This window comes from Mirounga leonina, unplaced genomic scaffold (genome assembly GCF_011800145.1).
Source record: "Mirounga leonina isolate KUSES-001 unplaced genomic scaffold, KU_Mleo_1.0 Mir_200, whole genome shotgun sequence".
Lineage (NCBI taxonomy): Eukaryota > Metazoa > Chordata > Mammalia > Carnivora > Phocidae > Mirounga > Mirounga leonina.
In genome coordinates this window covers 4817797-4833808 of record NW_023270503.1, presented here as the reverse complement: position 1 = coordinate 4833808, position 16012 = coordinate 4817797, and the positions used below count along the sequence as shown (strand labels likewise).

The window sequence follows — 16012 nt, the reverse complement described above, 5'->3', positions numbered from 1 at the left end:
ATAGCCCAGCTCTGTGTCAACTGAACTGAGTTTCTTGCTTTAGTGCACAGCTGAGCCATCTGCCTGTGAGCAGGGAGGCAGTCTTTTCTCCCAAGGTCAAGCCAGCTTATCTGAGCCTTCTCTAAGAGCTGGACTCCCTGCATCCCCTGGTCAGGGCATCAGTAGGCTGATAATTCCTCTTGATGTCTGCAGGATGTGGATGAGGCCCACTACGCTTATTCCTTCAAATACTTAAAGAACAAGCCTGTTAAGGAACTGAGAGATGACCAGTTCCTCAAGATATGCTTGGCTGAAGATGAAGGGCTACTCACCATTGACATCAGTATAGACATGAAGGGGGTAGAAGGGTAAGCAAAGCTCTGGGGTGGGGGCTCTTTGAGGAAGGGCTCGATGAGGGAGGGGTCCTTCAAGAATGTGAACCGCAGTTTTAGAGTTGAGCGAGTCATTGTCCCTGGCTCACTCAAGGTTTGTGGACATCTGAGTATCCCCTGTCCTCCATCCCCGACACTGCCGTGTTGTCTCTCCTCAGCTACGGCAATGACCAGACATATTTCGAAGAGATCAAACAGTTTTACTATCGAGATGAGTTCAGCCACCAGGTGCAGGAGTGGAACCGGCAGCGCACTATGGCCATCGAACGAGCTTTGCAGCAGTTCCTCTATGTGCAGATGGCCAAAGAACTCAAGAACAAGCTGCTGGCCGAAGCCAAAGAATATGTCATAAAGGTGAAGACAGAAACTCATGGTCTTTGGTTCTGTGATTTCCCCAAACTAGAGCTGAGAGTGCAGGAACTCCTTAATAGTAGTCTTCTAGCTAATGGAGAAACACTGAGGGGAGGGGGAGGGTAATCACAGGGAGCGCAAACAAGGCCATGGATCACTCCAAAACCTCCCCATTTGAACAGCCTCTTGGCTTGCCACCCCCAATCCAAACATTCTTTGTTTATATTACTGTTCTCTGCGTACTCCCCTGTTTCCAAAAGCAAGGTATGCCTTAGCACCATAAGCCCGCCAAGGGCTAGGAGCAAGTGCGCATGTCAGTACAACCTTGGCACATGCGCACCTGCATCTGTTTCCATGGCACACTTGGTGAGCCTCTCGGCCCTAGTGTCTGGTGTGTCTCCTCCTCAGGCCTGTAGTCGCAAACTCTACAACTGGTTGAGGGTTGCACCCTACCGGCCAGATCAACAGGTAGAGGAAGATGATGACTTTATGGATGAGAACCAAGGGAAGGGCATCCGCGTCCTAGGCATCGCTTTCTCCTCTGCCAGGTACCTGCTCGTTCGTGCCTGCCCAGCCTCACCCCTTCCCTGACTTCCTAATCTCATTCTTTTCTTAGTTATATTCTCTTATTTCTGACTGTTGCACTATTCTTTTCCGGTCTGGTTGTCAGAGATCACCCTGTGTTCTGCGCCCTGGTCAACGGCGAAGGAGAAGTGACAGACTTCCTTCGGCTGCCCCATTTTACCAAACGGCGAACTGCATGGAGAGAGGAAGAACGGGAAAAGAAGGCAAGTGGCTGGGACGGGGTAACCAAGTGTACACCTTAAGTACATTTTACAATTCCATGGGGATATATGTTTATGGTCTACGCAACGTCCCATGCAAGACCCTCGTTATCTCTACCTGGTTGCTGAACCCTGGAGTCCTGGGAGAAGCCTCACTTCCATAAGCAGTAGATGGCGCTCAAGTTGTGGTGCAGAATTTACTTCTGGCTGGAGGCCAAGTCCTAGGCCTTGTGTGCTTCTGGGAGTTGCCATTATGGCCTCAGTTCTTACCAGCATCTGGGTCATCCTGTTCCAGCAGCTGAAAGCCAGTGAGGCATTAAGCCAACCTTTTCCCAGCTTTAGCCTTTCAGTGTTTTTTTTCAAGGAAGGAGAAATTTGAATTCATCTCACGTATATGTTTCTGAATTTTTTTTAACCTAATGGTATCTCTCCATTTTGCCAAGAGAGGTGCATCCTAAAGTAATTTTTAACAACCTTTTTTTTTTAAGATTTTATTTATTTGAGAGAGCAAGAGAAATAGAGAAAGCATAAGCAGGGGGGAGAAGGAGAAGCAGGTAGGGAGCCCGACGTCAGGCTCAATTCCAGGACCCTGGGATCATGACCTGAGCGGAAGGCAGACGCTTAACCTACTGAGCCACCCAGGCACCCCATTAACAATCATTTTTTAAAAAGAAAACACTGAAATGAGATTAGAATAGTCCTGACAACCAAATAGTGGTTTATGTTAGCAAAACCCAAGTATGTTTGGATCAGTCAGAGGAGCATGGGACTCTTGATCTCAAGGTTGTTGAGATCAAGCCCCACGTTGAGTGTAAAGATAACTAAAAAGGAAGGAAAAGAAGAAAAGGAAGACCCAAGTGTGTTTTGTTTTGTTTTGTTTGTTTGTTTTTGTTTTGTTTTTTGTTTTTTTTTTTTTAAAGATTTTATTTATTTATTTGACAGAGACAGAGGTAGCGAGAGCAGGAACACAAGCAGCGGGAGGGGGAGAGGGAGAAGCAGGCTTCCCCCCGAGGAGGGAGCCCGATGTGGGACTCGATCCCAGGACCCTGGGATCATGACCTGAGCCGAAGGCAGACGCTTAACGACTGAGCCACCCAGGCGCCCCTGTTTTGTTTGTTTTTTAAAGATTTTATTTATTTATTTGAGAGAGAGAGCACATGAGAGGGGGGAGGGTCAGAGGGAGAAACAGACTCCCCGCTGAGCAGGGAGCCCGATGCCGGACTCGATCCTGGGACTCCAGGATCATGACCTGAGCCGAAGGCAGTCGCTTAACCAACTGAGCCACCCAGGCGCCCGACCCAAGTGTGTTTGACCACAACCAACTATGAGCCAGAAGAAGAGTAACTTTAGAAAATGTTAATGGATGTATGACATTCAAACCAGAGATCTTAGTTTCCTTGTTTTATGTTTCAGTTAGACAGTGTGTGTGCATCGTGTCTAACTTGGACCTTACCATTCTCTGGTCTTAAAAGGTCTTGGCGCTACTTAGGGAGAGAAAACTGTTAAAGATCTCCCTATCTTCAGAGCCATTTAGTTCCAGTTTTATTTCAATCCAGGCTCAAGACATTGAAACCCTAAAGAAATTTCTTCTGAACAAAAAGCCTCATGTGGTGACAGTTGCAGGAGAAAACAGGTAGGGGCACCAGGGGATCAGACTAAATTAACTGATCCCTTCTTATTGAATCTGGCATATGCTTCTAACAAAGCGGGCATATGCCTCTGTAGACCCTTGGTAAATTTCCCATCCCCGGGGGGGTAGTTCTTTGTTTTCAAAGCCCTTTCCCTACCACCCTACCCCCATCCCAGCCCTGAGTCTGTCTATTCCTGAGAAACAATTCAGAAAGAGCCCTGACCCAAAACCCCTCATCCCTCCAGGGACGCCCAGATGTTGATTGAAGATGTGAAGCGCATTGTGCATGAGCTGGACCAGGGCCAACAGCTGTCCTCTATTGGGGTGGAGCTGGTTGATAATGAGTTGGCCATTCTCTATATGAACAGCAAGAAATCGGAGGTAATGCTGGAGCCCCCATTCTTGGGACCTGAACAAGTAAGAGCTGTCAATCCCAGGGAAGTTTAATAGGGAAACGAGAGTGATCAAGGGCACAGGACTGCACTTATTCACTTACCCACGTGGGGGTGCTTCATTTTGCCAGTCATGGCTCAGATTGGGAGCCCTGCAGATTAAATTGGCCCCAGAGAAGACGAGAAAGTGACTTAAGGCTAGAACACTTTGGATTTCCTTTTGTTGTTCAGAGCTAATGGAACTTAATGGTCCTACTGGTCCTCATTTGACTCTAGGCAGAGTTCCGGGATTACCCTCCAGTGCTGAGACAAGCCGTCTCCCTGGCCCGGCGCATCCAGGACCCTCTGATTGAATTTGCCCAGGTGTGCAGCTCTGATGAAGACATCCTATGTCTCAAGTTTCATCCCTTGCAGGTGAATAGAGTTTTGAGAGGCAAGCCTGGGCGGACAGAATGGCACAGGAACCTTACCCCTGCCTGCTCTGTGTCCACAGGAGCACGTGGTGAAAGAGGAGCTGCTCAACGCCTTGTACTGTGAATTTATCAACCGAGTCAATGAGGTTGGTGTCGATGTCAACCGTGCCATCGCCCACCCGTACAGCCAGGCCTTGATCCAGTATGTCTGTGGCCTGGGACCTCGAAAAGGGACCCATCTCCTCAAGGTAGGATGGGGTTGAATCAGAAAATTAAAGTTCCCATTTCACTGAGCCTTTACACTCTGCCAGCATGATTTGACAAAAGACCAAGGTCAGAGAGATAAAGGGGCTTGACCAGAGTCCAGCTCGTGAGAGTCCAAGTCAGACTTGAGACCCAGGTGGCCACAGCTGTGCTCTTCACTACTATACTATGGGAAAGATAGCCATAAACCAAGATTTTAAAATGGATGGAAGAAAGTGAGAAGAGTACCAGACACAAACCTCAGGATAATGGTTTATTACAGTGGGAAAAAAAGGGCTTTCAGTCAGGAGTTGGTGGGGGGAAGGGGTATGCAGGGAGCTTTAGAAGTATTAGTAATATTCTTTAAGATGAGTGATGGGTACTTGGGTATATATTTTATCATTAACTTTTTTTTTTTTTTTAAGATTTTTTGGGTTGGGGGGCGCCTGGGTGGCTCAGTTGGTTAAGTGACTGCCTTAGGCTCAGGTCATGATCCCGGGGTTCCAGGATGGAGTCCCATATCGGGCTCCCTGCTCAGTGGGGAGTCTGCTTCTCCCTCTGACCCTCCCCCCTCTCATGCTCTCTCTCTCTCTCACTCACTCATTCTCTCTCTCTCTCAAATAAATAAAATCTTTAAAAAAAAAAAGATTTTTTATTTTTTTAAGTAATACCTACACCCAACATGGGATTCGAACTCACAACCCCGAGATCAGGAGTCACGTGCTCTTCCAACTGAGCCAGCCAGGTGCCCCATTTTATTGTTAATTTTAAGCCATACATTAGTTATGTATTATTTTTGGCAGGTTAACGTAGTTCACTAAAATAATTTTTTTAAAGACAGACAGTATGGAATAGTGCCCAGTTAGATATTGAGGCATGGGGACAGAGTTTCCATCACGGAGGGTTTCCCAGGAACCTGAAAGCAGGCGGGGAGAGTGGGGCCTGCCTGCTGCTCTGGCTCACTCCACACCTCTCCCCTAGATCCTGAAGCAAAACAACACCAGGCTCGAGAGCCGGACCCAGCTGGTCACCATGTGCCACATGGGTCCCAAAGTCTTCATGAATTGTGCTGGCTTCCTCAAGATTGACACGGCCTCCCTGGGGGACAGGTGATGCCCTCTGCCTGGGTGGGCCAGGAGGAATTCCCTTGGGCTTTGCTTTGGGGATTCAGGGAATTAGGGCTGTCAAAGGGCCCGAGGTATTTGAATTAAATATTTTAAAGCAAAGGTGAGGAACCTTTATTAAGTCAAGAGCCTCTGACCTATGGAAAAGATCGGTTCAATTATGTGAAGTTTTTTTTGTGTGAGAAAAACCTAAAAAGAACCAACTTACTTTTTAAATTAAGGACAGGAAACATACAAGGCTTTGTTCAGTAAACACAAACATGTTCTGTTATGATCTGCCATGATTAGATAAGGGTGGGACTAGCAGGGGCAATGGAAAAGGAGTGTGGGGGTATGAGGAAATAAGGAAGGGGGAGAGAGATTCGGTATGTTTTGAGATGATGTTATTGAGAGAAAGTTCTATTCACTTGGACTTTGGACTTCACTATTGACCTCTTCCTCTCCAGAAGTTATCAACTCAGTCTTTGGAGGATCTTTTCCACGGGCACATAGCTCCTCATTCAGTAATGGAAATCAGTGGGGAAATAGGCTTCAAGTTCTAAAACTTCATTTTCCACCCAGCTTTGCTGTAACACTCCACGAATAACATAGGTCCATGTGAGTGCACGGGCGAGACCAGCCTGGGAAGGCTTTATGGGGGAAAATAGCTGCCAGCAAATTGTCAGAAGTCTTTTTCCCCCTTCTTGTTTTATCTTATTATAACACTTATTTAAGTTCGTGATATAAAATTCAATGTATAGCAGTATTATGCAGAAAGTGGAAGTCCCCCATAATCCCACCCCCCAGAGATAACTACCATAACAATTTGGTGTATACTACAACGTTCCTAAATTTTATTTTTGCTATGCATTTACTAACTACCCATTTACTACAAAAATGGGGTCATACGGTTCATAGTGTTTTGCAGTGCATTCTTCACGTATCAGTATATTGTGGTCATCTCTCCATGTCAGCACACATAGACCTACCTCATTATTTTTAATGGCTGTATAGTACTCCATTGTATGGAGGTACCCTAATTTATTTAACCAGTTCCCCATTGGTGGACATTTGGGTTGTTGCTAGAAGCTTCTCGTTCTATATCCTTGCCCCTTTTCTGCCTTTCCTTCAGCACTGACTCATACATTGAAGTTCTTGATGGTTCCCGAGTCCACCCTGAGACCTATGAGTGGGCCAGGAAGATGGCAGTGGATGCTCTCGAATATGATGAATCAGCTGAGGACGCCAACCCTGCAGGAGCCCTCGAAGAGATCTTGGAAAACCCAGAGCGACTCAAGGACCTGGACCTTGATGCCTTTGCAGAAGAACTGGAGAGGCAGGTGGGTGACAGTGTAGAGGCCTGGCACAGAAATCATCCCAAGTGCCCTGGTTGGGAGGAGACCTGGGCAGCAAGTCTCAAGAAAACCTCTGATATTGTTAACATGGGAAACTCGATTCTCTCTTCTCCCTCCCCAGGCTATACTGGGTTTTTCAAGTGTTCAGTCTACTTATTAAGGAGCCAAGGAAGTCTCAAACTGCTGTGGCTACTACAGGGGGGTTGGGGCAATAGTCAAGTTTCCTTCTAAGCCTTCTCTCCTCCTCTCCAATAGCACAGCTTTGCATGTGTCTATTTCACACATTAGGGTTTTCTGAGGCATTTTTATTCTAGAACATTGCATGATTAAGAGAAGGTTTGAAAATTTCCTGTCATAAATGTTGAAGGGGAAAAAAAGAAGAGAAGCTCTGACAGGGGCCAACTGGCCTATTCCTTTCATTGAAAGCCCCTGTGGCTCCAGTTGGGGAATGGTTGCAAGGTTCTTTCTGATGGGCTTCTTCCGCAGGGCTACGGTGACAAACACATCACCCTGTACGACATCCGGGCGGAGCTGAGCTGCCGGTATAAGGACCTCCGTACAGCCTACCGCTCTCCCAACACAGAGGAAATCTTCAATATGTTAACCAAAGAAACACCAGAGACCTTCTACATTGGTAAATTCTGGGTCTAGTTTTCAGTTGGAGAAGGATATGTAAGGGTGGGGGGGTGCATTTACTATATACATTCAAACCAAGCCATGATTCCAACAGAATGAGGCAGGTCTGTAGGGAGAAAAAACCAGGGGAGCCTGTAAGAAGATTATAACTATAAAGCCCTGGACTAGGACTCAAAACTGAGTCCAGGGTCAGACTGCCTTTAACCTGCTGCTGCAGGATCTTGAGGGAATCACTCATAGAGGCTTCCATGTTCTCCCGTCATCAAATCAGGGGAAGATTTGCCTTCTCAAGGATGTGAGGGAAATCTGTGGAGATGCTGTAAGACAGATGTTCTGTCACTAAAAAGTCAGTGGGAAGGAGTTACCCCTCCAGTTTTCTTAGCCTGTTCCCCATTCTTTTCTTTCCTTCCCTATCCTCGCCCTTTCCCGCAGGAAAGCTCATCATCTGCAACGTCACTGGCATTGCCCACAGGCGTCCCCAGGGTGAGAGCTATGACCAAGCAATCCGCAATGATGAGACAGGGCTCTGGCAGTGCCCCTTCTGTCAGCAAGACAATTTCCCTGAACTAAGTGAGGTACGTGCTGCCGTGTTACTGTGGTCACTGGAGTTCCTCGATTGAATGTTCTCTATGCCCTAGAAAGGAGTCAAGAATTGGGCTGTTTTAGGTGGTGCTCTTAACCAAACAAATAACACAAGAGAGGGAAGAGGACTAGAACACATACAGGTCTAATGTGAAGTCCCTTGGAATGCTGGTCCGAAATCTGTGTGCTTCCTTCTATTCTGGCTCAGCCTTTAATCCGAGTTTCTCATTCTCTGGGGATCTAACTCAACCAGATTGGAGAAACAAAGACGTGCATTTCTTACAGGGGAGGCACAGTGTCCCCGTACATGCTAGTTAGAAGGTATCTATAGGCTGTCTTGAATTTTTTCCATTTTCCACACACATTTTAATTTGTCCCACTTTCTTCTAGACATTATCTGCCTCTCTGATGGTCGGAAGTCATTAAAGCCACCCTGAACGCTTTTTCTGAGTCTTCAAATGTTATCAGGCAGTCTGTGAAAGAGATAATTTCTGAACTTTACCTAATAAAGGAAGCTGGTGGGATTTGTCCAGGTTATAAGAAAGCCAGGGGGCGCCTGGTTCACTGAAATGGGTTGTTCTGCGGAGACTGGCATGTATATTTCTTGTGTCTGAACAAAGTGGGAGAAGGGGCCTCAGTCGCAGCTAGAGAGATGTATAGATTCGATTTAACATGAAGGATAGCTCTGATGGCCAGTGGTGCCAGCCACTGACATCATTTATGAGTCAAGGAACATCAGGGATGTTCGGAATCTGTGTTGGTGGGTGGCTGAGTCATTGTGTTTTCAGACCACATTGCCAGGTGTTATGGTAAGAAATTGCAGTGCTCTGGCAGCTCTTTTTTGAACATGTGATCTCCAGAATCTTAATGACCAAGCTCCTCTCCTGATGTACTTTTCAGGTCTGGAACCACTTTGACAGCGGTTCATGCCCAGGCCAGGCCATTGGGGTCAAAACACGGCTAGACAATGGTGTCACCGGCTTCATCCCCACCAAGTTCCTCAGTGACAAAGTGGTAAAGCGGCCGGAGGAGCGAGTGAAGGTAGATGAACGACCGGGCTAAGGCATCTAGTGGGGCTTTCAGCCGCCCAAATTGGGTGCTCCGGAACTTTGGGCAGTGCCCCCCAAAAGTGAGGCTCTGTTCCCAGTGGCTGCTGGTAGGGAGAGAGTGTCAAGAGGATTTATAACTAATTGAAAGAAGCCAGGGTGAGAAGCATGTGAATGAGGAGCAGCTTTTGTTCACTGCCTTTGTGAGATTTCACTGGGTTGCCAGCCCTTCAGGGGAGGGCTCTCTCTTCCTGTGTGGGAAGCTGGGCTTTAGTCTGCAGGCAGGAAGCAGGGCCCAGCATTTCATGCTGTGAAACAGAAAGGCTAAGCTCTCTTTCTGTGCTAGTCTTCTCCTGCCAGCTGCCATCTATTATTGCACCCACTAGATACCAGCACTTGACATTTACGTCTGTTGTCTCCAATCTCACAACATGATGGGGAAGGAAATGGGACCTTCTTTTTCCAGAGAAATTTGAGTGTCTTTTCCAGGATCACCCAGTTAGTTGGTGACATGGCTGGTACCAGATCTGCCAAATGCTGTGGTTCTAAGTGTCATGAACCCCTGAGAACCATGGAGTTGGGAAGGTTGGGGAAAGATCTTCCTGAAAAAGGAAGCTAGGGAGAGTTTCGAAAGGAGAGCCATGCCGTGTGACTGGCTCGCGCCGCTGTTTCGAAGAAAGACACAAGTCAAGGGGAAAGCACAGAAAGCTCTTATATTGCCTCCCCTCCAAAAAGGGCAGCCAGACTTTGATTGCACCCCAGGAGCAGTAATTAGGTAACTTTATGGGAGAAGGGGAGAGTGCCAGTGGCAGGGTAGACACAGTCAGCCCCAGTTGGTTTTCCTGCCTAGAATGAGAGGCATCTGTGCAGGGCATGGCCCGTGTTCTGCAGACCAGACTCAGCACTGAGCTCCTGATCAGTCACTTGCTAGCTGGCTGGCTTTAGGCAAGTCACTGTCCCGTCTTTCTGCCTGGACTTTGGTTTTCTCACACGTAAAATGGGGCATCGGGCTAGATCATCTTTGTCCCTTCCAGCTCAAATGTTCTGTGGATCTAGGTGGGAATGACCGTTCACTGCCGCATCATGAAGATTGACATTGAGAAGTTTAGCGCCGACCTTACCTGCCGAACCTCAGACCTCATGGACAGGAACAACGAGTGGAAACTGCCCAAGGACACGTACTATGACTTTGATGCCGAAGCAGCAGACCACAAGCAGGAGGAGGACATGAAACGGAAGCAGCAGCGGACCAGTGAGTGTGGCCACCACCACACCTGTGCAGCCCAGGTCTCGGCAGCCCTCCCTCCACAGGATGCGCTTGCTGATGGCTGTGCCCCGGTGGGAGTGAGTGCTTAGCTCTGAGGTGCTGAAGCCCAGAGACATCATGGATGGAGTCAGTGGCAGGGCTGGAAGCCAGGGTCTTCTCGGGCCACACGTTCTTTGCTAATGCACTGTGACGTTTAAAGGCTCGTTTTCTGAGCACCTTAGGAGCCCAGGTTCACACATCCTTCACATCAGAGAATCCAGGTCGGTGAGGGTAAAGGAGTCTCAGAATTTGACAGGGGGTCAGAAATGAAGCCACGATTTGTCCCATGATTTTGGGCTCCCAGGCCCCTCACCTGATCTGTTGTTCTTTCCTGCCCTCCTCAGCATACATCAAACGAGTGATTGCACACCCATCCTTCCATAATATAAACTTCAAGCAAGCAGAAAAGATGATGGAGACCATGGACCAGGGTGACGTGATCATCCGCCCAAGTAGCAAGGGTGAAAATCACCTGACCGTGACCTGGAAGGTCAGCGATGGCATCTACCAACACGTGGATGTGCGGGAAGAAGGCAAGGAAAATGCCTTCAGCCTGGGAGCCACCCTGTGGATCAACAGTGAGGTGAGAGCCAGCTCCTGCCCACTTCCCATCCCCTGTCCTGCTTCCAGAAACAAGCCATTTCTGGCTACTTTCAGCTGACGTTAGTGACTTATGTGCGTTGTATGTATTTTAGCTGCACAGAGCAACAGAACAGGAGGTTGATTATGAGATGAGTCATTTGATAACAATTTTTATATATTTTGCTCCTTTTTCTGTGTCCTCTAAATTTTAAAATAGGCTACCTAGAGAGCGCCAGCGGAGGAAGAGGAGAAAATACACGTGCAGAAGCAAATGATCACGCACGCATACACACACGTGTTTCCCTTTTTTGTTTTCAGTAGAGAAAAATTTTACGAAGCTCCCTGTTGTTCCCAAGTAGCAGGGGAGAATCGAAGTTACAGTTTAAAGGATTTTGAGCCTTGTAAGCTGATAGATCTGGGCACAACTCAAACAGCTGGATCAATGGAGGGGACTTTGCAGTGGAGTGAGGCCACAGCAGGGCTGGGAAGTCCACGTCCTCCCATGGGTTCTCTTCTGAGTGGATTGGATGAAGGGCCAGGAGTCTCAGCTGGCAGTGTGACCCGTGGGGCCTTTACCATCTCCCCACAGGAATTTGAAGACTTGGATGAGATTGTTGCTCGCTATGTACAGCCCATGGCGTCCTTTGCCCGGGACCTCCTGAACCACAAGTATTATCAGGACTGCAGTGGTGGTGACCGTAAGGTGAGTCCAGGGCTCTTCAAGGCGTGACTCTCCCGGTCACTTCAGTATGTCTGGTTTCCCTTCAGTGTAGGGGATGTTCTGGTGAAAGAGGTGTGCCTTGTGTGTGTACCAGACATTGTGTACCGAGCATGCTGCTATCCCAACCTCTCCCTCTCGTTCTACCCCCAGAAATTAGAAGAGCTGCTCATCAAAACTAAGAAGGAGAAGCCCACTTTCATCCCTTATTTCATCTGTGCCTGCAAGGAACTGCCCGGCAAGTTCCTACTGGGATACCAGCCCCGGGGTAAACCCAGGTGAGTACTGGTGCTGAGAAGGTGCTGCTGCTGGGGTCCGCAGATAGGCTAGCAGGGGAGTTAGCCCTGGAGCAGTCCTCTTGTCTGGTTCTGCCTGACTGTCTTTCCCCTCTTAACTTGTTTAGACCAGCAGTGGAGGTTGGAGTTGAGGATAGAGGGTGATGATTTAGAGGCAAAAGGGCAAAGATTCGGTAAGAAAGATACTTTCCTCAGCCCTGTGAGAGAAAGTTTCTTTCACCTCTTTTCTCTTCCAAGGAGTGATGGAAATGACCAGCCTCTCCCCACCTGACTGGCAGAGATGGGGGCCAGGACACAGGTCTCTCCTTTTCCCTCTCTGCTTTGCGCTGGCCAGGGCGGTGAGCACATGGCGGCTCATGGTCGCCGTAGTGTGCTAAAGAACTGCCTGCACTGAAGCGTTGGGTCAGAAGAGCTTCTCCTCCTCCTACCATTGACTCCCCTCTCCTTCCTTCTACATATTCCTTTGTCTGGGTCCCTTTAGAGCTCACTCTGAACCAAAGTCCCTTTTTCCTTTTTTCTTTTTTTGGATCTGCTTTCTTTTTGTCTATTACCCAGACTGATCATTCTACCAGCCTTCTCTGTGCCCTTGGCCAAGGCCAGTGCATTTCTGCTCTTGTCTGCCTATTATTGCCTGCACATGATAAACAGTATAGACTGTAGGTAGGGACTCAGTGGCTGGTGACAAGAAACTCTAGACTCTAGACCCTACACCATCTTGGGCACATGTGGAATATTGTTGTCGTTTCTGAGAAGCCATTTCTGACTCAGCTTCCAGAGGATGGCAGCCAAGGCTCTTGGCTGGACACTGTCCCATGAGAAACAGTTAAACAAATAAGGGACCTTTAAACAAAGGAGTAAAGGCACCATGATAACTTTCCATAGGAAGGCATGCAGACTCCTTGTGTTGCCAAACTAATGACACTTGAGTGTCATTAGATTTAGGAAGCAGGGTTCAACTTACATATAAATGAGAACTTGGTGCTTTTGTAATTGTCTGTTGGTAATTGACAGTTACCCTTAATCGAACAAAACCGTAATTTAGGCACCATGCTAAGTGCGTCCTGTGCACCGTCTCATTTATTCCTCACACGCAATTCTAAAGGTTTAAGGGTTGTTACTCTCATTTTCAAATGAAGCTGAGATTCGGGTTTAGTAACTTCACATAAAGTCATCTAGGTGGCAAGTGACAGAGCCCATCCTCACGTACTCCCTGCACCGCAGTGTTGAGTAAGGTCAGACTCCCCACCTAAACAGGGGTGCTTCCAGATTCCAGTTCATGGGGAATTGTGTTTGCTGCCCTGGGAGGCCCCTCCAACCCTGACACTGTGACCTCAGTCTTACCCTCACCTGCATGTGCTGCCATCATCCTGCAGCCCAGGATGGTGGCAGGATGGTGGGCCAGCCCCCTGCAGGCCATCCTCTGGCGACCTGTCCTAGCATACCAGGGGCTGCTGACTCCTGGCCTTGACCATGCTCACCTCCTCAGAGTGCGGCCTCCTTTGACAGAGTCGGGGCTCTTTCATCTCTCCTTTCCGCCCCAGCACCCAGCTTGGCTTCTTCACATGGTAGAGATCTGTTCTGGCCCCTCTCTCAGGGCTGACCCCAAGTGGTGTCTGACGCATGTTTCCTTCCAAAATCCCAGGATAGAATATGTAACAGTGACTCCCGAAGGATTCCGGTACCGGGGCCAAATCTTCCCTACTGTGAATGGACTTTTCAGATGGTTTAAGGATCACTACCAGGATCCTGTCCCGGGTGAGTTCTGCGCTCTGGGGTGTGCTTAAAGGGACAGCTAGGCCCTGAATCCGGATGCTCACTTGCCACCTGTGGAAGGGGCAAGGCCTGAGCTGTCACCGCAGCTGCCTCACTCCTGCTCCAGCCTCCTGGCATCTACTTTGCCAACGCAGCTTCCCTTCTCTCCACCCACCTCAGACGTCCTCTAGCCCCCTACGCTGTGAAACCAGAAATAGGTTTCTGGAGGGACATAAGTAACTTTGGCCGTTTCCTACAGGCATCACCCCCAGTAGCAGCAGCAGGACCCGGACACCCGCTTCTATCAACGCCACCCCAGCCAACATCAACCTTGCAGGTGAGGAGCTCATGTCTGGGACTGGAGCTGGAGGGATGGCACCAGAAGGACTTTGACCTCTGATGTGCCCATCCCCCACCTCTGTGTGCTTACAGATCTGACACGAGCTGTGAATGCCCTGCCCCAGAACATGACCTCACAGATGTTCAGTGCCATTGCAGCCGTGACAGGCCAAGGACAGAACCCTAACGCCACCCCAGCCCAGTGGGCCTCCAGCCAGTATGGCTATGGCGGCAGCGGAGGGGGCAGCAGCGCTTACCACGTACGTGGCTTGGAGACGAGGCTCCCTGCAGGGGATGGAGAAGACTGAACGGGAATGATCATCCATTCCCGACCCTCCTTTACTGACCCGTGTCCATAGACTGGCCTCTGGCAGTGCCCACCACAGGGGGCTTCAGACATACAGATGGGGTCGCCACAGCCGTAGGAACTGTCTGCAACCCACAGTCCTTTGCCCTAGGCCCACGTGAGGGTAAAGGGAGTAAGGTCTGATTTTTCCATGGTCTTTTGGGATCTTTGGAACCCTCAAGTGGCCAGGACTGAGGGTTGTTGTGCCAGGTCCCATCCTGCTGGCCTCTCTCTGCTGCTTGGGACCACATACTGCTCAAGAGATGTTGGTCAGTTAGAAAGCTCTGGGCCGAGCCCCAGCTTTCAGCTTGCCGGAAGTTCGTAGCAAGTCCGAATAAGCCCCAAGCCCTTCCCCATTTGACCGTTCTCCTTTCTCCAGGTGTTCCCAACGCCAGCCCAGCAGCCAGTGGCCACACCGCTCATGACCCCCAGCTACTCGTACACAACCCCCAGCCAGCCCATCACCACACCACAGTACCACCAGCTCCAGGCCAGCACCACCCCCCAGGCGGCCCAGGCCCAGCCCCAGCCCTCTTCCAGCTCTCGGCAACGGCAGCAGCAGCCAAAGTAAGTATGTGGTCCGTGGCACAGGGCAGGCTACTAGGGGCAGGTGTCACCAGCCTCCAGCGGGCTCGGCGTAGGCAGGGGCTTTGGACCTCGTGAGAGCTGTGACCCAGGCGATAGCTCTGGATGACTGCTTTCTGGGAGAAGCCAGAAGAGGGCCACGGGGCAGCCGGCAACGGCTGCTTTCTGTAAGGACAGGTGAGGGAAGGCTTCCTTCTAGCAAGCTCCCGGAGGGTCCTGATCTCAGAGGCCCCTTCTTCCCGTTTCCAGGTCCAGCAGCCACGCCGCCATCGACTGGGGGAAGATGGCAGAGCAGTGGCTCCAGGAGAAGGAAGCCGAGCGGCGGAAACAGAAGCAGCGGCTGACACCCCGGCCCTCCCCCAGCCCTATGATCGAAAGCACCCCCATGTCCATTGCCGGCGATGCCACCCCGCTCCTGGATGAGATGGATCGGTAGGGGGCCCGCTCCTAGGACTCTGGTTACCTCTGAGGCTGGGAGAGGCCCAGCCGCCCACTGCCTCACTCCCTGCCCCTCTTTTTCTGTCCATAAAGTGGTGTGAGTTGACATTCTCTTTGGTGGTCAGCCTGGATGGGTGACAAGCTGGACGGCCTTGCGAATTTGAGCTCAGTGTACGCTAGGCGACAATTCTCCCACTCCAGGCCCTCACCGACCACCTGTCCCGGGACCAGGCTGGGAGGGGAGTGTGGCGGGGAGGAAGAAGAGGAAGACGAGAATGAGAGTGGAACAGTTTTGTATTCTGCTCCCTACAAGCCATTTTGAGCTTCTGCCCTCACCTGACTCTGGGCTGTGACCCTGGGGCACCAAGCTCAGCACATGAGTCTCCCCCAGCTCTTGAGGGGAGAGGAATGCTATTTATTCAGTTTGGGGCAGGAGGGAGAGGAGGGAAAGTATTTCTGACCCTGATGCCGACAGCTTGGGTGGCTAGCAAAGCAGAATTGCAGGGGACCTGGGGGAGCAGTGCTAACCTGCCCCGTGCCCGCCTGGCCGCCTTCACCCACCTGCTGCTGCCTCCGCTTCCTGCCTGTCATTTGAATAAACAGTGTTTCTACAGAGCACTTGGCAAAGCCTTTCTCTCCAACACTCCGGCTCTTGAAGGGTGGCTTTCAAAGCAGTGTGTGGAGCTCTGGGGGCTCCCCCTGACTCCTTCCAGGCCATCAGAGAGACAGTGACTCTGAACAGC

General features: G+C 49.9%; 1 protein-coding gene and 1 non-coding gene across 3 annotated transcripts in view; one reads left to right on the top strand and one right to left on the bottom strand.

Moving 5' to 3' along the window:
- SUPT6H (SPT6 homolog, histone chaperone and transcription elongation factor) overlaps positions 1 to 15884 on the top strand; it is a 32225-nt gene extending 16341 nt beyond the window's left edge. The window contains exons 16-37 of one of the 2 annotated variants that reach the window (XM_035027707.1): positions 193 to 347; positions 530 to 725; positions 1131 to 1270; positions 1393 to 1510; positions 3064 to 3140; positions 3383 to 3518; positions 3806 to 3943; positions 4023 to 4190; positions 5167 to 5294; positions 6421 to 6628; positions 7130 to 7277; positions 7712 to 7854; positions 8762 to 8902; positions 9964 to 10159; positions 10558 to 10796; positions 11385 to 11498; positions 11667 to 11791; positions 13452 to 13564; positions 13821 to 13898; positions 13994 to 14160; positions 14626 to 14813; positions 15081 to 15884. In XM_035027707.1, the coding sequence (XP_034883598.1) occupies positions 193 to 347; positions 530 to 725; positions 1131 to 1270; positions 1393 to 1510; positions 3064 to 3140; positions 3383 to 3518; positions 3806 to 3943; positions 4023 to 4190; positions 5167 to 5294; positions 6421 to 6628; positions 7130 to 7277; positions 7712 to 7854; positions 8762 to 8902; positions 9964 to 10159; positions 10558 to 10796; positions 11385 to 11498; positions 11667 to 11791; positions 13452 to 13564; positions 13821 to 13898; positions 13994 to 14160; positions 14626 to 14813; positions 15081 to 15267 (3303 nt within the window). In that variant the 3' untranslated portion in view covers positions 15268 to 15884. The remainder of the gene's footprint in view (positions 1 to 192; positions 348 to 529; positions 726 to 1130; positions 1271 to 1392; positions 1511 to 3063; positions 3141 to 3382; positions 3519 to 3805; positions 3944 to 4022; positions 4191 to 5166; positions 5295 to 6420; positions 6629 to 7129; positions 7278 to 7711; positions 7855 to 8761; positions 8903 to 9963; positions 10160 to 10557; positions 10797 to 11384; positions 11499 to 11666; positions 11792 to 13451; positions 13565 to 13820; positions 13899 to 13993; positions 14161 to 14625; positions 14814 to 15080) is intronic. The other variant, XM_035027708.1, reaches the window with a different exon arrangement.
- TRNAR-CCU lies at positions 4860 to 4932 on the bottom strand. The gene has a single exon. It is a non-coding gene; the product is annotated as a tRNA-Arg (tRNA).
- Positions 15885 to 16012: the final 128 nt, after the last annotated feature.